Raw genomic sequence first — 27813 nt, 5'->3', positions numbered from 1 at the left:
ATGTTGTCATATTATTCTACATGAAGCCATAATATTATTATTAGGATATGTTATTTTATGTTGGTCATGGGTTTGTTATGTACAATACACCTACAAAAGCGATTGGACACCCCCGTGCAAGCGAAATGGTGTGCTCCTGTAGCAGACACGTGTTTATGAAGGTACAAAACAGGTAGAGGGGCACTGATTACACCATTGTTGGTGTAAACAGAGCAAACAATGGAACAATAGTAGTAAAGTGTTAAGCAGTGTAAAATCATGATTTCCACTTTTCAGATCAGATGGAAGTGTTTGGTGATTACCAGATCACCAGACTGTGCTGACTGATGCCAGAGTGTACGGTACCTACAGTGAAGAATGGAGGTGCTTGGGGCTGTTTCAGTCGGTTTTGCACGGGTCTTCTAGTTGTAATGCATGTTTGCATTCACTCTGCATTACAACTAGAACATCACCCTATAGAGATGTTCTCTAAGTCCACCATGTGCAGTGATTTCTGCAAAGTACGGATGTCAATAAAACCTTGTTGATCCATTTGCTGTCAAGGTCCAATCACTTTTGTTTACATAGTGTAGTTTTATATTACTGTATATAAAGAGTATCTATTTAACACTAGATATACTAGTGTTAAATAGGTAAGGAGCTGTATTGCATGCTAAAGATCACATACGGAATTACTGGGAGGTACACAGCATGGTACTTAATCTACTGATGCATTTGTGTGGTAGATGTGGCCAACAGATGCCGTCTTGTTTACCCTGCATTGTACTCTATACTTTGTCCTGCCTGCTTCAGTACGGATTGTGGGGTGGATGAGAAATACCGATTGGCCAAGGTTAGAAAGTTCCTGAATAACCCAGTCACAGTAACTATGTAAATGCTTTGCCTCAATGAATACGTTCTGAAACCAGCATGAACATATAGAACATTGTTATATAAACTTATAATTTACCAAGGACCCCAAGGCTCCCAAAGCATAATGATTACATTTGATGGAGGGAGAAAAATCATAATTTTTGTAAGCAAACGTCAGTGCAAGATTTAACAAAAACAAAGCAAAAGTCACAGGAACATAAAGGAACAAGCTGTGAAAATCACCTGGAACGTAAAGCACAAAAGCCAACGCAATCAGAGCGATGGACAATGTATGGAAGCTTATACACAGCTAGCTGGGCTGAAGCAGTTACGGATTTTTTTGAGCAGCACTGCAAGGAATCAAGGCACCAATTACAAGAAAACACTCAGGATTAAGGGATTGATTGGTTTGTGGGAATTTGATGCAGGTTTAGCAGTTATTGTCATTAGCAGCTGAAGTCTTATCTTTACCTCCTTGAAGAAGGATGCTGTTTCACCCTCGATTATTGGCTGCAGCAAAGGGCTTCTCCGCTTGCTTGAGGGGGATCCCTGTGATGAGTGTTAACAAGTATGTTACACCGTGAATCCCTCTCTGAAAACATCCCGAGATCTACTTAACAGCTATTGCATCTACATGTGCCTAGCAGGACTTGCCGAAATGCTAGGCAAAGCATTTACAGGCCTCTGACAAGCAGAACAATGGTATGCCATCTATTCCTACATAACAGTGTTTAAAAATACATTGAAATAATAGGCAATAAACATCAGCAATATCAGAAGTTATAATGGAAATATACATGTTCCTGCAGACACAAATCTATGTACAGAGCTGGTTGTGTGAAAAAGCATTGTACATGAATGCAGAAATTTGCCCGTGTTACATTGGTGTGTGTACAATATGAACGTACTACAAGGGATACAAGTTTGCATTGGAGACGATTAAGAATAAAACCACAATTTCCCTTTTATATACACATTACAATAATTCAAGGCTACCAAATTATGCATTTTCCTTAACAAATGGGTGCAAGGTGCGCCAACACTGCAGACACTGCACTCATTTCTTGAATACTTACCCCTCTGGAGTCTCATGCATGTGGCAGCATCACTGCACAAATGCCCATTTCACCGGCATGTCACACATAAGTGTAGGAAAATCACAGGGAAAATGTCCTCTCTGCACCATTTCCCCGGCGGCCTGCACATGGTACAGCGTTAGGGTCTCCTAGTGACTTTAGTGCCCAGAGCCTACTGAGCTGCCTGTTAGAGAGGAGGGGACCTGGACAGAGTCTGCACATGGGACTCTCTTAATGCACCCATGCTGTGAGCCTTGCTTGTAAACACACTATGCAGCTAGGAGCATCGGCGGTGCCGCTGGTCACACGACATTGAGTGCACACACTGGACGATATCAGTAAACACTATTATTCTGGGATGTCACTGGAACCTGCTGCATGCGGGTCATTGGTTATATAGCCAACATTGACCTGTATGTTCAGCAGACAGGGGAGTCATTATCTATGTGTATGAGCGTACATCATTAACGAAGGGCTCTTCTGAGCAATAACTTTTAATTTCTAACCTATCGGCTTAAGAGGCTACACTGGTAGCATTCACAGAACGCTCATATACGGTCTGTCAGGCCATCTCCAACTGATTGTGACAGGCTATAGTATGCTCATTACAATGGGCTCTAATTATACTTACATGTTTTTTTCTTCTCTACTCTGTGAGATATGGAGGTCACCAGTGAGGGAATTGCAGTGGGGGTTGCAGAATCGTGCAGTGGGGACAGGGCCACAATGATGCAGATCACTTTGAATTCCCTCACCACATACCTTGACCATATCACTAGGAGTGTGTGTGGTGACCTGCGCTTCTGGGTGTCTTGGAAATTTGGGAATGTCCCTTACATTCTTGGAGTTTAGGGAAGTAAGGCTCACTAATGTTTTGTCCATTTGATTCTATTCAATTCTGAATAACGCTTCACTGCCAGGAGCTCGGCAGACAGATTAGTGATAACAGTCAGCGCTGTAGAAAAGTCACTGTCTTGTAAAAATGTATTACTGGGTACACATTAGACGATTCCGGTGGTTAACTACAGGTATCTCAGCAGTGCCAGTGGAAGAATGTTATTGACTGCACACACTGGCAGTGACGTCATCCGCATTGTTATCCACATTGACTGTACACACTGGATGATATATGCAATATTGTCAATGATATCGATAACCTTGACGATAGATCGCATATGACAGGATGCACTAACCGCTCTCCGCTGCACATCGCCGGCTACCGCATAGATAATTATTGCATATGCACTAACATATGCGACAATTATCACATGGACAACTCTTTCGTTAAGAGGTGCCTTTTGCGATGTTCCCGGCGGCTCCCCCTTCTCCCTTACCTGGCCGGCTGCTGCTGTAGGGCCAGGGACTCTACCTCCTCCTCCCTGCCCCCCGGAAGTGGAAGTACGGGGCTAGGGCAGAGGAGGTCACTGGTCTTGGCAGCAGAGCACTGTGCTGCCCGGACTTAGGTGAGGATGCACATCGTTTGCGGGGCCGCGGGGGTTGGTGTTGGGTGGCGTGGGTCGTGATAAGAAGCCCATAGGCTTCTATGGGGTATTGCGAGCTTTTGCTGGAAATATCCCTGTCGCGGTAACCTGGCGATCGGGTTTAAGGGCATTCAAAAATGCGGTAAAAAAAAGATAACAGGGTTTTTCACAGCATTTTTGCTTTAACGCATCCCACCCCTAGTGTGTACCCAGTTTAGGTTACTCCAAGGGATTCGGTATGAAATGCCGGCGGTCGGAAGACCGACCGCCGAAATGCCAACAAGGGGGGGGATGTGGATCGCCCTCCCCCTTGCGGACGGGCACACTATTTTGTTCTCCCTCTATGGGTGTCGTGGACACCCATAGAGGGACAAAGTGCCAGCATTGCGGCGGTCAGGATTCCGGCGTCTGTATTTTATCCGTCGGGATTCCGACCACCGGCATATTGACCGCGTCCCACTCCAAGAGGAGGTAGGGGAAAGCAGAAATAGAAGTGAAAAAAAAACACACCGACATATATACAAAAGATTTGTCAAACTTTATTAAATGATTACATCAGGACGTAAAAGATTTCTCACTGAATCTCACAGTAGCACTTCATGGTGAGCCAATATAAAGTAGTATGTTTGACATGTGGAATGCAGAAGGGAAAGACCTCCTACACACAGGGGTAGATGTATTATACCCACACACATCATGCAGTAGCTCAGAAGCCTCAGTGGAGGAGTAAAACCTCCACTTGCCGGTGATCCCTACTAGAGTACACAGTGCATTAGCCTAGTGCTGATGCGCTGTGTCTCTACCACGGGCAGTTCCAGTGCACACATGCGAGATCTTGCAAACACCATCAGATCTCCAGTGCAGCCTGAAGCCAGCAGCTGCCATAGCTGGGGACAGAGCTGTCCCCCTTGTAATAAATAGGCAATGACACCTACAGCAATTGGAACTGTAAGTGTTACTGACAGTTAATACATTGTACATCGTTTGTATCTTCTAGATAGCAACACCACCATAGAAAGGAAGGTATAGCGCTCTTGTCATTGAACAAACACACTGTCAATTGCACATAACGTATGCTCATGCCACTTCTCCTCATAACGGACATTCATTCTACCACACATTCTACCACACAGTCGCATTCTCATATCTTTAGCACTTACAGACTTCTTCCTTTAAAAGCCCCATACACACTAGGCAATATTGTTCACAACATGGCTCAGAAAGGGCTTTCTGGGCGATATTGTTTATAATACAATATTTACAATCGCCCTGCGTGTGCACCTCATATCGTTAACGACCCCCACCTTCATCTAAACATGTTCGGATGAGGGAGTCATCGTTAACGACAGTAGCATGACCCCCACCGCCGCTCCCTTTTCCTCCCAGCATTGGCAGGTATGTATGCACTTGCCAATGCCAGCACCCCATCCTGTCCCCACCGCCAACAATATCGGTATCGGCGGGGACTCATTTAATACAGTATGTATGGGGCTCACTACTTTAACTGCTAATTATTAAATGAAAACTGCCTTATATATCCATACAGGAAGTGCCTCTGCAGCCATTGTTCAGCAAGACTACAATGAGTAAAGATACACAGGGGTACATGTATGAAGCAGTGATAAGGGAGGAGAAGTGATAAAGTGCCTGATATTTTATCACCGGCCAATCAGCTCCTAACTGTTCCTTTTAAAACCCAGCCTGTAACTTAACAGTCAGGAGCTGATTGGCCAGTGATAAAGTACCAGGCACTTTATCACTTCTCCTCCCTTATCACTGCTTCATAATACAGATACAGTGTTGACTGGCATACAGACTAAAAGTGGAACCACTTTGTCTTATACGCACATCAGACTTCCTAACAGAAAAGGGTACTTGTGTACTATCACGGTGCCCATCGCATCGCAGACCATAAGGCATGTGATTGTATGCGATGCGACGAGATTTCCCCCCGATGTTATACAATGTTAACATTTTCATACCCCCACTATCCACGTCGGCGTGGAGTTGATGTTATATAGTGTGGCGAGTGCAGCGAGCCACCGAGCCCGAATCGTGGCGAGCGCAGCGAGCCCCGCGAGGGGACGCGTAATACATGTAAAGTAATAGGCGTCCCCTCGCGGGGCTCGCTGCGCTCACCACGCTTCGGGCTCGGTGGCTCGCCACACTATATAGAGACAACTCCACGCCGACGTGGATAGTGGGGGTATGAAACGATCGGAGGACGTGTACCGCCGCTGCTCGCCACGCTTCCGGTTGTTGTTTATACTGGGGGTGGCGTGGGGATGCATTTAACATTGTAAACACCCATTAGGGTGCTTATACAATTTAAAATCGTATAGTGGCTTAAATCGCATCGCATAGCTGTGCATCGGCTGTATGGCATGCGATTAAAAAATGTGCGACTTAATATCGGGGGCGCCGTGATAATACACAAGTACCCAGAAAAGTATTAAAAGGAAATGGCAAAGTTTCACCCCAAACTGGACATTTGTTTAACTTGTATTGTTAGGACATCACTCAGTGCATGCTTGTGCCTGGTTCAAAACACCGAGGCTCTTACCACAGTATGTTTTCAAGTTCAATGACCCAAATATTATGGCAATAAGAACAACAGTTTGTAGATTTACTGAAATTCTACATATTTCATAGGTTGTTCATTTAAATGATTATGATTGGAAGCATAGGTGCCACTGCTTGAGCCATACTCCCCTATCTTCCATAAATATGCAGGAGAATCCCAAATGTCTGGTAGTCTTCCCAGACTTCTGTGAGAGTAGGTCATTCTCCTGGTTCCTGCTACCCTTTCTTGTAAGTGAGCAGGCACCTAATGTGCAATTTGCATAATAAGCCACTCCTTCACTCCGTATCATTTCACAGTGGTGGACAGGGATTAATGATGTGACTCTCCTTATCATGAAATAAACCCCCACTGTACAAATACACAAGCTGTTAAGGTAGAAAAAAAAGTAGGCAATAAAGCTTGAGTGCCCCAAATATTTGTGCTACCACTAACCAAGTCAATGCATGTGGCATTTTCAGTCACATTGAAAAATAGCACCTCCAATCATAAAAAAATAAAGGGGACTATATTATTAGAAAATCTCTAATCTGTGGCGTACACATGGGCCTGAACCCCACGGCGGCACACACTGCACCAATTTTTAAATACTTATGTTCCGGAGTCCAGTGGCAGAGACAGCAGTGCTGCAGAAATCACTGGAAAAAGTGACTGTTGTGCCATTTTCACGGTGATCTGCGCATGCGAAATGGAGTCTGAGTGCTCAGACTCCACAGTGCTGTTGGTGCGGAAATTACCTGATAAATGGCCACTGTGCCCGGAGAAGGCTACACAAAGCCTCCTCCTCTCTTAAAACACCCCCTGCATCTAATGAGCAGCTAAAGGCCAATATACTGTATGTAGAAGGCTTGTGACTAGGTTATGTTGTTGTAGGTTGTGTAAAAATGTAAAATAAAATTGTATGAAAGTGGAAATCACCACGTTGCCTAAGCACCAGCACTTTCTACAGCTGATCTAGTAGGTCTGTTAACACTGCTGTTGTGCAGAATATGTTCTCTCATTCTTAGACTGTCTGTCTATTCACTTACTGTACAGCATTTATTTGTTGTTGGCATAACATCTGATTTAGGCCACTTTAATGTTTTATTTACAATTACAAATGTGTGTGTGCGCGAGGAACATCAAATTTTAAAGGGCCAGAAGTGAAAGTGGAGAGTGAAAAAGTACCAGCCAATACACACCTAACTGTCATGTTAAAGGTTGTGTTTGAGAAATGACACTTAGGAGCAGATTGGCTGGTACTTTATAACTTTGAAACCTGAGATTGGAGCTTCCAATCCTGGGATTCCGTGATTGGCCTGCGTATGCGCAAATCTAATGCCGGGCAGCGCTGAGAGACAGCTCAGACGTTGCTCAGCTGCTCCCAAACTCCAACGCGTTGCTCTGCGGCTGTGCGCAGCATGACCTGATGTCAGAGGTCACGCTGCACAGCCTGTCTGCTGCTCCGCGCTCACCCAACAGACCACCGCCTGGCACCTGACCTCATCATCGCCGCCTCCGGACCACCGCCACCCAATCAAAGCCGACAGGCCCTGCACCGATGGCCGGGTAAGTGACACTGGGCTTGGGGGGGAACAGAAGGGGAATAAAGTTCATCATTATATTGGCAAACTCAATCCTAGGTATTGATTAGGCATTTTGAAAAGGCATTGAAAAAATGCCCTGGGATTGGCGTCCCTACTGTCCACATCATATGTACTTTAGATGCTGGGCTTTCACTAAAATGTGCAACATATTCGATTGTGAAACTAAACAAAACAGTAGTGATAAACTTATCTCACACATTCCCATAATAAGCATGCCACAAAGTAGTTAATATTTTTGTCCACGGTAAATGTATATACTGTTCTTAAAATGTTTAAGTTACTTGTTAAATATTAATAGAAACAATTGTAGCTGTATAAGAACAGAACTACAGTTATCCAAAGCGCTAAGGTTAAAATGGGCAGAAAGTATCGCAGAAGGGCTGACGGGAATATGGGGGCTTTAGGGGAAGGATTCATCATTAAAATGGACAGATCCAATCATTCAGCCTTTGAGTCAAGCTGCAAAACCTATTGGTGCTTATCAGAGCAGTCAGCTGATAACTGCAGCCCCACTTGCTGCTACACACATTTCTAAGAATATTTGGGTAAATCCTCACATATACTGTAGGGCCTTATTCAGATCTGAGCTCAGTACAAATTTGTTTGGAAAACGGGTAAATCATGTGCACTGCAGGTGGGGCAGATGTAACATGTATAGAGAGAGTTAGATGTGTGTGAGTTTTTTTGTTTCTGTGCAGGGTAAATACTGGCTGCATTATTTTTACACTGTGATTTAGATTTCAGTTTCAGCACTCACCACCCAAATCTAACTCTCTTTGCACAGGTTACATCTGCCCCAGCTGCAGTGCACATGGTTTTGCCAATTTTCCAAACAAATTTGTACTGAGCTCAGATCTGAATAAGGCCCATAGTCCCATTTTTTTTTGTATCAGAAGTCCCCTATTTCAACAGTTGCCAAACACCCTCATTCAGATAACGAGTGTTGGACCTTTAAGTATCCTAATTAATTAACGCTTAGGGCTCAATTTAATTAGCCGCGAGGGGGGCTAGAATGCCATTGCAATGGTAGACAAGACACTGACCCTCACAGACAGATCTTGCCCCAGACTGATTATTGTTTGAAGCTCTCTGTGAGCATATAAAAGCATTAACTCTTGCCCTGACCGGGCATGTGATAGTCGGGAACCCATGTTCAGTTTGATAAAAATATTACCAAGTAAATTATATTATATTATATATATATGTCAAAAGAAAGTCCCATCCTCAAAAACAACAAGCAGGTCATATTTTGTGGACTTCATTAACCACACATAAGTGACTTAAGCTATGTTGCTGGGTCAGAAATTCTTTCATCTGCTCCACAGACATCATCAAAACACGACCTGTTCGGAAAATGTGAGGTTTGGTGCCGAGAACCCCTGTACTAAGTCATGGTGGCATCGTAGATATTGTAGCAATATAAAATCTAGCCTTACCAACCTTTCTGAAAATAATTTTGCTGGAGCATGGCAGTGATAAGAGTGTTCTCTCCCCTCGCCAGTGTGGCATGTGCTAGCGTGTCCATTTTAAATGGAAGTCTGACTTTCAGTTCTATGATTGTAACAAAAACAAATGCCAAATCTCTGGCAAAAAGATCTTTTCACCAAGTACACTAATAATTATGCTAAAAAACTTGCCATTAAGAAATGGAACCAAAATCAACAATGACCAGCAAATAACAAACCATCTGATTAATCTTATGAAAGATCAGTTTCTATCCGCTTTCAGCATAGACCAGTTTACAGATGAATAAAATAAAGATAACGCAGCTCATAGCAAAGATTGTGGCTACAGTCACAAACCAACTGCTTACACCAGGCATGGCCAAACTGTGGCCCTTCTGCTGTTGTGAAACTACACATCCCAGCATGCCTTGCCATAGTTTTAGCATTCCGTAATAGAAAAGCTGTGGCAAGGCATGATGGGACTTGTAGTTTCACAACAGCTGGAGGGCCATAGTTTGGACATACCTGGGTTACACTATTGCAACTAGAGACAATCAAAAGCGTAAATAGTAGTAGTCCTCCGGTAAGGTTGGCAAAATCGGCAAACGGTACATTAAGATAGCAGCAATGTGAGGTACTGTACATTTCCCCTTGGCAGCAACAGCAGTATACATGCTTTTAAGAGGGATGAAATTGTTGATGTTAGCAGCTCTCTTAATAGGAAATTCAAAATGAAAGCATGACTTACAATGACGGGTATGGTGTTTGCTCGATAGAGGATCTGCTTAAACAGTCTGTATCGGTCATAAAATGGTTTCATCACGTGTCTCTCATTCTTTGTTACCTGAAATACAAAAATAGAGGTCTGTCGGTTACTGCTTTGGTAAGGTTTGTGTTTTACCAGTGAATAATACTGGCCGCACATGCACAAACACTGCCCGTTTTGAAATGAACCAAGAACACATAAACGGCATCATCGGGTTCGGTCGTTGAATGTCCAGTTTCCTACAAAATCCACTTTGCACAAAGCTCACTGCAGTTTTCTATCATCTCCAGTCTTTCTTTAATCACCTATGCTATGATTTTGAGGCGCATTTTGCTCCCAATGTAATCTTTATTTCAAGGCAAAAGTATGGTTATACTGTACAATGGGCCTGATTCATACTTGTACGCTAATGCTGCCACAAATGCAATTTCTGACTCAAACGATGTCTGTATAGAGAAGCCCAATGGAGCCTTTGCAGATGCCACACAACTAAGTACAGATCTGGAAAGCATTGACTTCCCTGAGTAGGTCTATGGCAATGGAGTCAAACTCATAACCCTCCAGCTGTTGTGGAACTACACATCCCAGCATGCCCTGCCACATGCATCTGCCTCTGAGGAAGGGCTCAAAGGACCCGAAAGCGCGCTTAAGCGATATCGATCACCACCGAACGAACCGGGAAATGTTGAGAGCTGCAGGATGCTCCTGAATGCCGGGCAACCGCTGTTCCACTTGAGGTGACTCCTGACCAGCCCAGTATTGAGGGATCCATTACCCTCTTGGGTTTTTATGCTTGATTGTATATGTAAAATGTGAGTGCATCATTCAAATTGTATAGTTTTGTTTTACCAGACAGAGTCTCCTCTTAAACATGGATCCTAGGAAAAGGAAATACAGATTCTGTCTGATATGCACACTAATCTCGCTTATATGTGAGTGCATTATGTGAATTAAATTATCACTACCATTCAGACAGTACTGTACTATGGCCTCTTTTTTTGTTCTCCGAGTCATTTCAGATAACGTTTTGCTGTGACCCCTGTATTTTCATTTATTGTTGTGAAAATTTCGCCAGTGGGTGTACATATCTATTCCATTTTTCTGCCACAGTTTTAGCATCCATTATATAAAATCTGTGGCAGGGCATGCTGGGACGTGTAGTTCCACAACAGCTGGAGGACCATGAGTTTGACACCACTTGTCTATGTTCACTCAGAATGGCTGCCGAAACTAATGGTGTGTACACACGGGGGCGATATGGCTTCCGATGTTCCCAATATAGTGAACATCGGAAGCCATATCGCATATTTATTGTCGGCTTTTTAGGGCTAATGAGCCCGATGCGCTGCCGATGCGTGCTCCCGAATGAGCGCAAATCGGCAGCGATATAGTGAGGGCAGGCAACACTATATGGTGCAGATCTGCACTAAATAATGTAAATTGTGCCCCTCTAGCATGCCATAAGATGCGAGTCCCGATGCGATCTGATCGAGTCAGGACTCGCATCTCATGGCAGCATCTGCCGTGTGTACACACTATAAGACACAGGAGGCATGACTCCTGCATGAAGGATCACAGTTAGTGGTTGACACTAAAATGCCACATTTTCCTGCCAATTCTCATTAACTCCCTCAAAACGGCCGCTCACTATCAATATATTGTAAATGAATCCCCAATGCAAGTAGAACAGCAAATTATCTGCAGCAGTGACGTATGTGCAGTTTACAGATAATTGTTCAACGCAAAAAGTGTAGAACTGCGTTTCATGCCCAATGTTACTAAATACAGATATGTAATAATTAAGATTTACAAATAGATACAACATCCAAATTAGAATATTGGACTTTAGGTCATGAGTTTAATGAACAAATATGCATGGAAATAAATATATGTAAACTAATAAGCCTGTCTGAAACAAATGCTTCGAAAGCTAGTCTGCTACCTTGTGATTGCCTCTGTGTTTGTGCATGTGTGAGAGTAAGAGATGTAGTTTCACTCGCTGCCAACAGATGGCAGTGTTTCAGAGACACACAATCAGACACTAGACATATATATATTATGTAAATTTGATTAAAAGAAGTCAACTGTCTTTGTGGGTGTTCTGTTGTTATTTTCTTGGTAAAACCTTAAGTTAAGAAGACCCGTCAACTACCTGCATAAACTGAAGGAGAACCATGAAGCTGGAACAGCCCTTTAAACCTCTGTATCTATGTAACTCAATCTGAACAGCTTTTCTTTTTTTTTGTTCTCCAGAAAGCAAAAGCTTTGATATATAATGGGTTTCAAACTAATAGGCTTATAATACTTTCTAGTCTTTGCCCCCCTGGTTTTTGGCTTGAACTTCATTTAATAAATTGTTCTAAGGCAGTCAGTATTTTTCCATTTTGCATCAGTGCCAAGCCAAGGAGAAGAACAAAGCTGTTTTAATTAAAGTTTCAGTCAAAAAACATTAACACATATTAACTCCATGAAATAATGTTCCTTAGTAACATACTTAAAATGAAGATGAGCTTTAATGAAGACATTTTTATGGATTTGCTGCTATAGGGTTAGGACGCTACGTCCAAACTGAATGCATATTAAGGCAACAAATGGATTTGCAGTCCATAAATACAACATTGATATAAAACTATTTAATACAGTGCTGTAAAGTCTGTATGTAGTGCATTAGAGAAAAGGTTATTTTTATTTGAGTGGAAAAGGTCTTGGTGGATGTGAAGTGACTTGGAAGAACAGAGGGTTCCTCATGATGTCAGTGAGGGGGCTTAGTAATATTTAGTTATAACCCTAGGCATGTGCAGTATCAGAGGGAAAAGCATACGTAAGATGCCAACAGATGCTACTCAATGGGAATCATTGATTATTTGTCTCAGTGCATGCAACCTAGATTCATCATGGCCTGTCCTAACATTTCTATACTTCCAGGAAAAATGGCTTTTCGCTATGGTCCAACCACTAACTTCTGCGGTGCATCAACCGTTGACAGTTGTGAACCTGCATCTCCATAGTGCAGCTGGGACGGAAATGCCTTCCACTATCCATAACTCGGTATGTGTTCTAAGCTCCTCAAATTGGGTATCAGAATGCAATGCTCTGATGCTCAGCCTTATGTGACTAAAGGAGGAAGAAAAACAGAGCACAAGAGGAAAATAAGGTGAACAAGGTGGATACGGAAGGATGAATGCAGAATATGGAGTAGGTTATAAAAGGTGAAATTAGGAGGCGGCAATCAGAGAAGAATGAAAGAGGGCAGAGGTGGAAGATGGAGAAGAATGAAAAATAAAGGTGAATTAGGATAGGTGAGGCTGAAGAGGGAAAGGTATTAATGATACAGAATGATGGAATCTGCGGACCTATCCATTGTATGTAATGGGGATGAAGTGGATGAAGCAGAGACAAAAGGCCAATGGAATCTGGTGCCTTGGTAAGCTGTGTAGATATGTAACTAGAATGCTTCTTGTATTGTATGGAAGTCAATAGGATGCAACATGTAAAGAGTATCAGCCACTAAGTTCCTCCATCTTTTATAGAACTTACTGGGATGTATGAGTACTATATTTGAGGAGCAGATGTTCACCTTTATCTTAATGTGTGGTACCCAGGATGCTCACTGAATTGAATGACAGTCTATGCAATGCTCTCTGTACTGTACAACAACCACTAGACTGATGTTTATTGTAAAGTAGTTACTAAAACACTGGATTGCTGCAAATATTGGTTTCAACAGGAAGTTCCTGTTGAAATGAGCACATATGGAAATAATCTCTGTCGCATGCTATAAAACTACGGTACGTTCTTGTAGCTAGTAGGCTGGAATAGAGCAATAGCCATAGCAAGCATCTCAAGCGCTTGCCATAGAACATTTTATACATGCTTTCAAATAAAAAGGCTCAGCAGTCAGCTGGAGAGTAATGCTAGGACCTCTGACTCTGTAAATTGGCCCTGTTTTAGACCTTTCAGCAATGCTTAATGTCTGGAGAATAGTACTGTTCATGGCAGACATATTGGGTGAAATTTAATAGGATGAGAGATTCAGAAAGTGAGAGATTTGGGAAGAAATCTCCAGTTTTTTTTAAAACGGCAATCATTTACACTGCAAAACCAGTTTGATTTTGCAGTGTAAATCTCTCATCCTATTATATCTCATCCATCTTCTATAGTATGCCACAGGATGTAAGCCCAGACTTCCAATAATTGGTCTAGTTAGATGGCCACGGAGCAGCATAAGAGCCTTGACTCCCAGTGGCAAACGCAGGATTTTCAGAAGGGGGTTTCCAGAGGGGCGGAGCAAAGCACGGAGATGGACACTTAAGTGACCCAGTATATGCCGGGTCAGTTAAAGTATTATAGACAGACCAAATGTATATAAATAATAATAATAATAATAAAATATATATATATATATATATATATACATACAGGGGCGTCAACAGCAGTGTAGACCCTTGGGCATAGCAATGTATTGGTGCACCTACTGATCCTCCAGCAGTAGGGGTGGGGGAAGCTTTGATGTCCCCCGGGTGGTAGGGAGTATTATATCAACCGCTCAGCATGTAGGGCCTGGATGAGTAATTTCCACTTATTACACCTTTACTGCACAGATGGTGGGAGATGGGGTGGGAGAATGGGGCATTGGGCTGAATGAAGGGGCCCTGATACATAACTTCCAGGGTGGTAGAGGATGTTTAATATGCAGAGGAGGGGTGTATAGTAGAGTGGGCTTATTATTCATAATTTTCTGGTGGGAGGACCACTTGCTTGACTGCAGATATATCCAGTTCCCAGAAATAGATTTCTTAGATTTTAATGGAATTAAAAACTAGAGAATCCCACCTACCAAATGGAATTGGGGACTAGGGGATCAGATTTCAGGAGGCAGAGCAATCTGCCAATGAGTAAATAAAACTACATACCAGGTGTGTGGAGCTGGAGCAGTAACCAGCTGCTGGAAGGCTGATATCTCTGGTTCTGGGAATAGCAGAGACAAGCTACTAGTGTCCCTCAAAGAGGGAGAATCCCAGCTTTTGGAATATATCCTCAGACAGAACCTGAAATATCTGACTGGGAAGAGCAATTAAAAGGCTTGGATGGGGACCACTGCTTTGAAGTCAGATATCTCTGGTTCCCAAGGGCCGATTTTTAAAATTCTTGTACCCATGGAAAGAGGGGACCCTCAGCTTTCAGCTTAACCCCCCCTGCGTGTGCTACTGACTCCGTGATTGAACAATGATTTTAAGTTCCAGTGGAATAGATGTTTACTGGTATTACACCAGGTTCAAGATAAGGTTAATGAAGATGCAATTGTAGAGAAAAACAGGGAAAACTGCACCAAAGATTGTTTTTCCTGTTTTTCTCTACAAATCCATTTAAGGACATTGATAGTGTCCTTTACTATCAGGATTGTGCTGCCTTTGTTTGAATGGTGCGCCGTTGGATTCAGTATATTTTGTAATGAAGATGCAATAACTGCTCCTTGGCGCATTCCTCCAGGTGTATGTCTCCTGGTTTCATTGCGGATTACTGAAAAGGGTTACCATAACCGTATTCAGAGATAATGGCCTGGGGACAATTAGCATGGGCTGTCCATAGTTGCAAATTGGGCCTTGGTCCTATGGATCCTACGCAAAAGATGATATGTACCCTCAATTTAATGGTTACCTCTTAATACATGTGAAAATATTCATTATGGTATTTATACAATAAGATTCCTATGTGTACATGCAATAAATAACATAGAATAGAATACATACCGGTCTGCCATGAATACTTTCATAGTAAAGCAAAGCTTTTTGAAGTGATACTTTCTCTGCAGCAATCTGATCTCTGGTCATATCCTGCAAACATAGATACAGATGGTTGTGGTTTCATGTGGGTATACAGGCCTGTATACTACTGTAGCTGACTTTCATTAGTCCTAGTGTGATGCAATAGTCAGTCAGTAACAATAGCTTCTGATAAGTCTAGCAGAGACCAAAATTGTACAAGCATCTCCTGTACTGTTGGGTATATTCAATGCTTTATGCTCGTACGGTCAATATTCAACTGACCCCCTGCACACACCATTTCCACCTCGCTGGGTTTTTACAGCGACATGGAAACGGCGTGAGCGGCCAGCACGGGGTTAAATGGCGAGGGTCGGTTGTTTTCGGTGATCCCCGCCGTTTAAACCCCTCGTCGGCTGCATTGAATACTGCCCTGTATATCCATATCATTGTTCTGCAAAAGAATGAACAGATTGCATACAATCTGCCAATTTCCATATTTATACCTTAATATCCTCTGGCCGATTCACTTCTGCTCTCTTGTCCTGTAGTTTCTTTTGGATGTTTTCCATTGTAACTTCTATAGAGGGTTTGGCAACTTTCTCTGCTTCCTGCTTCCTGTCTTCCTCCCTCTCAAGCTGGGAACCAAAACTTTTTGGCAGTGTATTACTTCTCTGCCTCATCTGAGGAACCAGGTCTTCTTCAGATATCTTAATTTTTGACTCTGAGTAGCAAAAAATCATTCAGATTTGATCAAATCAATTCAACAATTATAGTGCAGCAGGTAATTTGAGCTACTGTATGCAATGTTTTGAACAGGTTTCATTATTGGCATTTCCTTATTTTAAAACTAAGGAGAAGGCAGCATCCACGTCAATGTGCTATCTACCGTGTGTGCCTTGTAGCCTAAACAAGTATTGGCAACCAATAACATAACATGTGTCACTACTGACTGTATCAGCCATTGTAACAGCATAGTTCTAAAGTAGTACCATCTTGTATTTACATATTCACCTTTTAGCTGCTTCCGGAACTTTGTCAGCTCATTCATCCATTTCAGAACCTCAGGATTTGTAGCCTTGTCTCGATGGGAAGGCTGCTCATAGAGAAATAGCAATATCTCAAAAAGTGCACTTCTCAAAATTATATGTAGACAAGTTAACTATTTCCATATAGAACAGAATATTAAGATATTTCATTATTTTACATTAAGCTATATGCAGGGCTATTTTTCAGTAGGCTTCAGCAGGAACTGAGGCCCTTATTCTAGTTCACTCTTTCTGACAAAATATTTCTTAAATGGACAAAACCATGTGCACTGCAGGTGAGGCAGGTGTTACCTGTGCAGAGATAATTAGATTTGGGTGGGGTTTTACACCTGCCTCACCTGCAGTGCACATGGTTTTGTCCATCTAAGAAATATTTTGTCAGAAAGAGTGAACTAGAATAAGGGCCTCAGTTCCTGCTGGAGCCTACTGAAAAATAGCCCTGGCTATATGTGACTCAATCCCCGTTAGGGGTACTCTTTCCTCAACTTTTTTTCATGTTTTCCTCCTACTTTTTTCCTAAAATTTAGTATCTTAGACCAGAAGTAAAGTACTTGGTGTTTACTGCAAAGGAACTGGTAGTACATTTAGTATAATTACTGTATGTATGACGAGGGTCACTCATATTGGACCTGGCCTGTGTACTCACCTTGCTACTTTTTCTTGCAAAATATATACAAAGTATTATTTCAGATGAGTGAATACTGATTTATAGATTTGTCCTTCTAGTAGCAACTTGAATAGGAAACCTTAGATTATTATTATTTATTTGAATCTTTCCATCAGTGGTGGATTTTACGTCTGGGAAAAATCAACCACCAGTAGGGACTGCCTAGCAGTGGCAGTGACTTCCTATTCCCATGCTCATCACAGACAGAAAGGAGGTGTTTTCTTCCCCTTAGACTGCCAGTCTGGACTGCAATAGCAGAGAGAGCGCTCTCCATGGGAAGAGAATCCCCTGCTATTACAGCAGCCCTATTTCTTGCACAGGCTGTCAGCCATCAATCATTAGAAGGGCACCTGGTCAGACAGGTAAGAAGCAAATTACAAAATAATACTAATAAAATACTAAATCATTCATCTTAGTGTCTTCTATCATTAAATTCATAGGGAGATATGTTTCAAGCTTGTTTAAAGATAATAAGTGTTAGCAAGCAAACAGCTAATACCATTTATAATGTGCATACTATAAAATGACAGAAGCGGATTGGTGGTCGTGTGCCTCTTCTCCAACTTTGCGCAATAGAAAGCTTGATACATCACCTCCAACTACAAACATACTTACTTACACACACACACACACACACACACACACACACACACACACACACACACACACACACACACTACGGTACAAGCAGTACTATAGCTTATGGGACCTACACTGATGGAGTGAACAATCCTTACTCTATATTTCCGATCTTGCTCAAATTTGTCCTCAAATTTGCGAATTTTTTTCTTAAGGCTCTGTATCTTGCGTGTGATCTGGACAGGAGTCAGGTCCTCATCTTGGTCCTCCTCATGAGACCCCAGGGAGGAACTACGTCTCCGTCTGAAAGAAAAACATAGGGTTCAGTTAGTCACAAACATGCACATTACCTATTAAACAATGACAAATATTGCGTTAAATACGCAAAGGTACATTATGATGGGTTAAGGCATAGGAGAAGTGATTTAATTTATGCCCCTTTCAGACCGCACTTTGTAAACGGTATATAGCCGTTTTTTTACTGTTTTAAAACGGTAATCTGTGCGGTCTGAAAGGTGCAGGACCCCATAACCGTTTTACAAAAGCTGTTTTTGTAAACCGGTTAAAATGGAGGGTCCTACCCGTTTCAGACCCGGTATTTTGGGATCAAAATCGGGTCTAAAACGGTATTTAGGACCCAGCCAATAAGCTGGGTCCTAAATTCAGTGCAGTGAATATTTAATGCGCTCATTAAATATTAATTGCGCTGGAGGCCGCCGCCGCCCCCCCCAGCACGCGGGTTAACACATACAAACCCGTTAACCCCTCTGCACCCCCACCCCCGTTAACACCCCCCCGCATTGTGTTTAAGAACACCCCCCCCCCGTGAAGCCGGTACCTCCTCACGTTGCAGTTGATCGGCAGCCGCAGTACTGTACCACGGCTGGCTTCACGTGTGAAAAAATAAGGAACTTTCTGAAAATGGCTGCCCCATAGGAAAACCCATTTAAAAAAACTGTCTTTCGTATGGGGGCAGCCATTTTCCGTAAGTCACTTTTCCTATAAGAAAAGTGACTTACGGAAAATGGCTGCCCCCATACGAAAGACAGTTTTTTTAAATGGGGTTTCCTATGGGGCAGCCATTTTCAGAAAGTTCCTTATTTTTTTTCATACGCGAAGCCAGCCGTGGTACAGTACTGCGGCTGCCGATCAACTGCAACGTGAGGAGGTACCGGCTTCACGGGGGGGTGTTCTTAAACACAATGCGGGGGGGTGTTAAACGGGGTTGGGGGTGCGGAGGGGTTAACGGGATTGTATGTGTTAACCCGCGCGGGGGGGGGGGTCGCTGAAGACTGGCTTTGACCCTGTATTTGGAAGGTTTCCAAAAACGGGTCTGCCAGTGCAAAAAAACCGCACTTAAACGGTAATATACCGTTTAAGAGATGCGGTGTGAAAGGGGTTTTACCTGGCAGACCCGTTTTTGGAAATGTTTCCAAATACAGGGTCAAAGCCAGTTTTGCGGTCTGAAAGCAGCATAACATGGTGCACATTCCTTTTGACAAGCATAACTGTAATAATACTTAAGCATGGCTGGTTGGATTCCTAATTAACTGGATTGGTCATTTGCAGGAGTTGTAACAAATATTCAAGGCTTTAAGAATAGTGTTTAATCAATACTATTGTTCTTCAAAAAGCCCACATGGCAGATACAAATGTTTAACACCTCTTCTTGTTATGTAGTTAAGATTCTACCAGTCGTATAACCTTATTTGATTAAATGATCCTACACAATAAGTAAATTGATTATAGCTAAATATGTATTTAAATTGCCCAAAAATATGCTATCACCAACGAATATGAGTGAGTGTCAGAGAGAGAGAGAGAGAGAGAGAGAGAGAGAGAGAGAGAGAGCGAGGGTAAGAGAAAATAAAAATAAAACAAGAAATATTAATACCTCATGAAGGAATGTGAGTTAGGAGGAGATGGGGGCACCTCCGTGTCATCCAGGTATTGCTGGCTATGCCCATACCCGTAAAACCGAGGAGAGAGCATGGGATCACTGTCTGTCTCCAGGAGATGACGAATAAGACGACCTGCCTGAGGAGACAGACGAGCTTCATCCGAGTCTGCTCCTTCACGATCCCATGAGGCCAGGACTGGAGCTGGTTCTGTGAAGACCAAAATACTTAGTATTAATTAAAAAAATACACATACTTAATAAAAAAGTAGTAAGTAGAGAGTAAAGTTAAATACAGGACTACGACTTTGTTCATTTGCCCCCTTCTTCAGGAATCACCATCTCCCAAAATAACACAGCAGATATGTTAACAGGCTACAGTTATCACTATGCTCTGCCTGTACTGAACCAGAGAATATGCAATAAACATACTGTACTAGTATAGGAGAAAAAAAAAAACAACAATAGTACATTGTGTAAGCCCAAGTGGGTTCATTTTTTTTATATATATAGTCATTATAGAGAATCTATAGCAACTGTACGGTAAAGTAGAGGCTAGAAAGACCCCTTGCTTCTGCACTGTACATCAAGATATACAACTTTCATGTCCTTGGGACTACTTGACCCAGATACATGTGAAGTTTCCACCTTGACTAATCTGATTTGCGTGCAACTGCTTAGTATGGCAAGATTAAACTGGTACCTCGATCATGTATACTCTATCAAACCGACAGCACCAAATGAAGGAAAATAGTTTTTATTTGTTTTATGTAATCTAATTATAGTTTTTATTATTAGCATTTCTCATTTCAGAGTTATATTTCTGTTTGTGAGGGTTTAAAACACACACACGATCACTAGTTTATTGAAATGTTACACACATTTGTATTTATATATATTTTTACATCTGTTGATGAGTTCACGTATTACAAAATCAAATCTAAAACCTATACACACACATAAAACAGTAAAAATCTATTGCATGAGAAAACATGCTTGAATTAGGTTGATCTACAGCAGGGCATTAACAATTTCATGCAAGTAAACAAGAGAAGTGGAAAACACCTAATAGATAAGAGCCCTGTCAAACTGTATCACCTGGCAAAGGGGAAAGGAGCATTCATAAGATCTCAAATGTGCATTTTTTTTCTTGTCTGGTTTTGCTTTTGAAGAAAGGACATATCTCTTTTTATATTAAGGGGAGAGTAATATAGCAGACACTTATGGAGTGACTGTGTGTTCCCCATAATATTCTGTCATTCAGAACCTAGACCAGGAAACCAGGACAAGAAAATGCTCCAAAGAAGAGCACTATGGAATAATATGCATACAGGCTGTTTTTCTAGTACACTGGTTTGCTCATTTTTTAGATTACTGATCCATACGAAGAAATCTCCTGTCAGTACCATGAACAATTCTTGTGAATTCAAGGAGAAGCCTAAATGTATGAAAATAGCAGCATGAAATGGACTTGTACATTGTACCTGTAAACTGGCTGACGATTGGTTAGTAGTATATGAAATCTCCCTTCCCCAACGAGTGAGTGACTCCTTGATTCATAATTTGTCATTAACCCTTTGAGTGCCAACATCTGAGAGATGTTCAAAATAGCCACTAAAATGCCAGTGTGGCTCACATTTGTTATAGAAATGTAAAATAAAAATAGTTGTGTAAAGGCAGATTACATTTCCTATATAAAAAAGGTAAATATTGCAGGTCACTAAGATGAATACAAATGTCAATTGGCAATTTTCACACCTATTTTGACAAATTAATTTGGCACGCAAAGGGTTAAACAAATATTTGTTTTCTTACCCACAAATAAAGTAGACTGTAAATGCAAATCAGGTGCCGCCTCCTCCTTCAACTACAGTAGCCCCCTTACACAGGGCGATAATCCTATTGGAATGAGCCTAGCGTAACCTGGTATATCCATGTTGTAATGCTAGTGCCTGAAGTACAGCCAGTATTGTGTACAGTAAATATCAGTGCTGTACTGACCCTCTTGGTATATAAGGACTTATGCAGCAGTAATTACACTGGTTAATGAGAGTTACCAACATAATGCACACTACCCAGTATACAAAGAATCAGGATGTTTGTAAAGACATTTTGGACCATTACACAGAAGCTTGGAGTACACACTAGGACTGGTATTCAATTGTCGGTATAAATTTACCGCACTTTAAAAATGGGCGAAAGAAGCCTGACAGTATATTGAACTATCCAATTAGAGCCCATTTTTATTGCCTTTTTTCAGGCGATAAAATGGGTCTGGGATAAGGTTCCACACCAAAACTTTATAGCACAAAAACAGCGGCTGCTTATCGTGCATTATGCTTTGGGCGCTTAATACCAATAAGTGCTGTGCATCGGAGCGAATTGGATAACCCTGGCCGAAATATCCACATTTTCCCACTAGTCTGTTATTTATAAACTGTAGATAAATATACTTAACGATCAACATATATTTTGTCTCAGGAAGCTGTGGTCATCTCACAGCGTAATGTGTCATGCACCACTACTGGGTACATGTTAGGATTAAATTTGGTTACTTTACACATGCACCTATAAGAGCTACATGTGATCTGTATTTCCCAGATATTGGACATGGACATATACATACTGTGCTAATGACCTTTATGCAAAAGATCCACTAACAGCTGTATAATTACCTCTATTCTAGGGCGCAGAATTTTGGCCATTTCGCGCTCTCTCTAATGGTCCATACACACCATGCCCAGCGTGTACGGAAAGTGATGATCGCTATCATTGATGCGGGGAAAGCCGCTCAGTGCATACACACTGAGCGGCTTTCCCCCTACCTGGCACCAACGGAGGGGGGCGTTGCATAGCGGAGCACTATGCAGAGCCGTCCTGAAAGCCGCTCATCTGCTGGTATAACCAGCAGATGAACAGCTTTCCCAGCGCTGTTTCGGGAGCGTGCAGCAGCACTCATCGCCGGGCCATACACACTGGGTGGCTTTGAGCTGTAAGCTGCTCAAACCTGCTGTTAAGAGTAAATTGAAGAACTTTGATGACAGTTTAGCAGGTCTGCTTGATGCCATTTAATGGATCAAACTAGTTATTGCTAAGTTTTGGCCTACACTCCCTAATATTACAGATAGTGTTTGTTATATTTGTTGTTTATTTTTTGTGGTGTATAAATAAAAAGGTTCACTCATTTCTGTAATGGTCAGTGGAGGATTAGTACCTCACATAAATTATGTTCTTCTGCAAGGATATGGTATAAAGGGTCAACAGTGACTAGGTTGACAGTCGATAGGTCAACACCAAATGGTTGACACGGATATGGCTGACACTGAAAAGAACAGCATGGCAATGTTTGACACATGAAAAGGTTGACATGTCTTCACGTTTTTTGTGTCAACTTGTAGATTTCAGCACATGGACCACAAATTAGGGTACCGTTATGCTCACCATACTATGGGCTAGCTGCACTTGGCACACTTTCGTACCTAATCGGGGGATGATAAAGTATAAAAAAGTTCAAAAAATAAAACAAAAATTTAAAAGCATGTTGACCTTTTCATATGTTGCCATTTTGCTTATGTGGCCCAATTGTATATGTCGACGTTATCAATGTCAACAATATGATGTTTTCGACTTATCGAAAGGATACCTTTCTGCAAAAGAGTAATTATGCTGGGCACACACTGGGTGCTTTGTTGTTAACAATACCATCCACGCAGAAAAACAGATATAGGGGGGTATGCAATGTGCCGCTGCTATTTCCGACGTGGGAAATAGCGGCGGCTCCCTATTCAATGCGGTCTTTAACGACAGCATTGATGCGGGATCACGGCAGAATGGGCCCGACTTCAGAAGGGATCAGGCCCGTTCTGCCGATAACCGCCGTGGATTGTCGCAATCCCGGCCGCAGATCGACAATCCACGGCCGTTTTCGCAGCCACGCCCTCTTTGCGCTGTGCGGCAGGTGGGACATTGAATCCCGTCTGTCGTTATGCGGTCGATCTGACCGCAAACGGGCCAGGATCACGGCTGTTGGTGGGGATCGACAGCCATGATCCCAGATTGCATACCCCCCATAACCTAAAGACCTGGACTGTTAGGGTACCTTGTGGCCAGAGTTTGTGAAACCCTGACTAAAAGCACAGAACACAGACATGTACTCCTGGGACCCGAGTGGCCCTGGATACAGAAAAGCGACTTTCTGGGTGCCTGTATTGCTCTTCATCGTGTGAGGAGGATATCAGATGCTCCGTTTAAACAGAAAAAAAAACATTCTGGTAGAACAGCAGATGTCTATCAACCATCTGTTATTCTTCTGCATTTAATTTACACTTTATTTTATCTTTATTTAAATATAGATCTTGTAAATAAAATTGGTTGATCGGAAAACCAGACCTGAAGCATTGGCCAGGAAGAGACCCCCCACCCCCCCCCACCCATTCCTAGAGCTCAGCTCTAGCACTGAAGTCATGCCATGCATTGGAGTGTGCACGGAATTTAGCAAAAAGTGCATTCACCCATAAGAAACACGGGCAGACATCCAAACAAACCTTCCATAAACTGAGAGCATGTGGCAGAAAGTCATACATGTCACAACAAATCTTTAACTATAGAAGTGCCGTCACATACTACTTGTGTTGTTTAGCAGCTATTGCTGGAAAAAAAGATCTGATACTGGCATATTGATGTCATTAAAACTTAGGGGTCAATCCTATGCTATGGCAGGGGGACATTGCACCCTTCGCAAACAACAAGACCGACCCCTTAAAGGAGGAAGCCTGAAAAAATGACAGCACAATACTATGTAAGAATATCCCTAGCTAGGTGCACCAGCTAGGTGATTTGGAAACCGTGGATTGTTGGTAGATCTCAAGGACCGGTTTGGCCACCCCTGTGCTAGACTGTCCAAATTTACAAATATACTATAAAGCCTGATATAATAGTGTGAGTATGTTGGAACTATAATGGAAATAGTTCAGTAACTGTAAGGCCAATTCATTCTGTAGGTGCAAAAATCAAACAAACCTTTAAAAATTAAGTTACGGCCAAATCAAGCATTATCAGATCAGCCTGAAACATAGCATGTTATAGTTAAGCAGCATCTATTTAAGAAAGACCAAAGTTGCTGTTGATTTTTTCAGTGTAATTTCGAATATTACAACCAAAAGTGTTTACATCGTCAACAGTGACCTCTATATTCAAAGTAATCAAAACCATAAATACTATAAATACTGAGAATGTTTTAAAATGGAACAAAGCATTTAGGAAGCAATATATCGGTGTTAATAAAAGAATGTTGTTTTTTTTTCTCCAATGGAGCTGCAACAACATGGCCACAGAAACACCAAGTAGATTCAGAATTAATAGCCTAACATAGGCAACAAATGTCTGGCAATGAAATGATAAGTTATGGTGATGCAGATTACAGGAACAGAATGGGTGTGGGAGGAGTCCGGCGACCGATTCTATCCTAATGATGAACATTCAAGGTACAATCTGTCATATCAAGTGCATACAAATGCAATGCCGCTTAAGCAAAATGTATAACAAGAGCTAAATACATCACATTTGTCAGTGTACACTCATCCTAAATGTGGAAATACAAATCTTCAAGCTGACATTAACAAAAAAAGCTAGAATATTCATTATTTCACCAAAACACATCATTGTTCAGTTTATTAACGTAGAAGATGCTGTGTATGAAACAATAACACATTTATATTTTACGATAACTGATCAAATCATAATCTAATGGACATTTTTAGATATCAGTCCGTTTTTGACCTTGTCTGATTGTAAATAAAATGTCAGGAATGTAGTAATGCATGCATGTCATACAGGACATATTGTTGAGCCTCTTTAAAGTGTCAGCTGCAAAACATCTAGCACAACTAAAACGTCCCTTACTCAATTGATAAAAATAACAACAAAAAAGTATCGTTACAAACAGGTAGAATTGCTAGTTCTTGCTGAGATCATTTATGTGAATTTAATAAGGGAGATATACTGTACTGTATATTATACAGTATATTTTGCAATGGCAATAGGTCCATAGGTGGAATTTGATAGGGATACACTTTAATTTGTTATTATGGCCCTACTTTAATTGATGGAGCTAGAGCTATCTAAAACACTCCTTTTCCCTGTGTCTAGTTATGACCTGGATACTAGAATCCCAGGTTACGAACCAACGGACAGGTAAAACATAGAACTCTTGGGTTGATATGAAGAACAAATATCATTAAAAAAATTAACAACATATGCATATAAAACACAGCATGCAAATGTTCCCTACCTTCCCAGCTGGTGTCATCACAAAGAGAGGTGAGGTCCAGGCGAGGTACCTCTGGGACAAAGCCTTCCTGACCAACATCTACCTCGAGGCTTCTTTGTGGTCTTATTTCAGAGTTAGTCTGTTGCTCCTGAATCTTCATTTTTACAGTCTGGGGGAAAAAAAAAGGTCTTCAGAAAACCGTTTTCTTTTTGAAAAAGAAAAAATACAAAACAGTAGTTAATGCAGTGTCAAATTCCTCACACTGCACAGGAGGGGAGGACAAAATCCACAGCTCAAGCTATTTCCCTGTACTCAGTGATTCCATGCTTTGTGACCCTTGCATGCTAATTGGTGAAATGATCCGCCTGAAGAGCACAACGCCCCTCTGTGTGCCCTGAACTTTCCCTCGCTCCTAAAGAAAATAGCAGCCTCATTCCTTAAACCATTTGTCTATTCCGCTACATCACATTTATTTGCATGGTTTCTCAGATTGGTCTTTGAGGAATTGCCACTCCCTTTTGTTGATAGCAGCAATGACGATGCAAAAAAAAAAAAAAAAAAAACATCAACGCGTGGAAGTGTTTTTGCTGTTGCTAGGGCTGATGCAGCAACCACACTCTTCGATGAACTCCCTTCAGGCAAGAAGGCTGAGCAGGCGATAGTGTGAAGAAAAACATGCATCCGATTCCCTCTGCAGCCACTGCTAATCATTCTATGCCAACTAAATCATGTGCTGGTTGCAATGACTTCCCTTGTCCTGTGGAGGAGGAGGAGGGCGCACTCTAATGCTATTTATAGGGGAGCTTTGGACATTTAGGCAGCACTGAGCTTATAGAGCCAGCAGCCGAGTTTGGCAACTCAGCTGGAAACAATACAAGTGTTGGGTAAGAGCCAATATCACACAAAGATAGTTCACTGGATAGCATGAGAGAGAGATAGAGAGAGAGTGAGAGAGTGAGAGAGCGCGCGAGGAGTGTCAGATCATTTGGAAAACCTCAATGCCTTTCAAGCATACAGCTTGTCTCATGTTAACCCTTTCAAAGAAAGCAGCTGACAGACACAAATATTCTGCACTATATACACGATATACGTCAACCAGAACTGTTGACATTACTGTTGGGTCGAATCTATAAGTTACAATTTTCTTTGGCTGCCGTATTTCCTTTCTTTGCTTCCGACTATGATTGACCAAGTTCGTAATATGGTTAAGTTGACCACTTGGTACAACAGAACCACTTTATCAAATAGCATTCCTCCATTTTCATTTTATTACTTTGTATGCATATATTATTTTTCATGTTTGATTTTTATGATGCTGTCTATATTGTCTCCCACCATATGCATTATTCTGTAACCTTTTATTTGTGTAATGTCATATTTATTGATGACAGCTTGTATGATGTATATTTCATATATGTGTGTATATATATATATATATATATATATATATATATATATATATTTTATAGAAGTAATCGCTTAGATGGGACTGGGGACACCTAAGGCAAAGGTCCAACAGTGAAACGTGACATTTCACAGCCAAATACAGAATTATGGTTTCATCCCTGTGGGGAAGCCTGATTATCTAAACTCAGCTAAGAGAAAACAAAATGATCAAATACTTTTAGATTCAGATTAACAGTAGAAATTATTTTTCCTGAAGCTGATCCCTATTTCCCATTCATTCTTATTTGATCTAATCTATACAAAGTACCTTAGATCTGCTCAAATTGGTAAACAGCCCATTACAAATACAGTAGCTTATGTTAGGAGCTAAATGCATTTAACAGATCCCTTGCTAACC

General features: G+C 41.7%; 2 protein-coding genes across 6 annotated transcripts in view; one reads left to right on the top strand and one right to left on the bottom strand.

Moving 5' to 3' along the window:
• The window catches only part of FAM13A (family with sequence similarity 13 member A), a 191701-nt gene that overhangs the window by 13559 nt on the left and 150329 nt on the right, over nucleotides 1–27813 (bottom strand). For 2 of the 5 annotated variants that reach the window (XM_083179123.1, XM_083179125.1), the window contains 8 exons: nucleotides 26031–26178; nucleotides 19739–19952; nucleotides 17979–18147; nucleotides 16564–16645; nucleotides 16056–16273; nucleotides 15538–15621; nucleotides 9770–9865; nucleotides 1324–1401 (listed from right to left, as the gene is read on the bottom strand). In XM_083179123.1, coding sequence (XP_083035249.1) covers nucleotides 1324–1401; nucleotides 9770–9865; nucleotides 15538–15621; nucleotides 16056–16273; nucleotides 16564–16645; nucleotides 17979–18147; nucleotides 19739–19952; nucleotides 26031–26178 — 1089 coding nt within the window. The remainder of the gene's footprint in view (nucleotides 1–1323; nucleotides 1402–9769; nucleotides 9866–15537; nucleotides 15622–16055; nucleotides 16274–16563; nucleotides 16646–17978; nucleotides 18148–19738; nucleotides 19953–26030; nucleotides 26179–27813) is intronic. The other 3 variants (XM_083179124.1, XM_083179126.1, XM_083179127.1) reach the window with 3 other exon arrangements.
• LOC146066743 (putative E3 ubiquitin-protein ligase HERC6) overlaps nucleotides 1–27813 on the top strand; it is a 437857-nt gene that overhangs the window by 264117 nt on the left and 145927 nt on the right. The gene's annotated exons all lie outside the window — the stretch shown is intronic.

Source organism: Crinia signifera, chromosome 1 (genome assembly GCF_055691185.1).
Source record: "Crinia signifera chromosome 1, ASM5569118v1, whole genome shotgun sequence".
Lineage (NCBI taxonomy): Eukaryota > Metazoa > Chordata > Amphibia > Anura > Myobatrachidae > Crinia > Crinia signifera.
The sequence above is the reverse complement of the archived record's forward strand: the minus strand, read 5'-3'. Positions and strand labels throughout refer to the sequence as shown.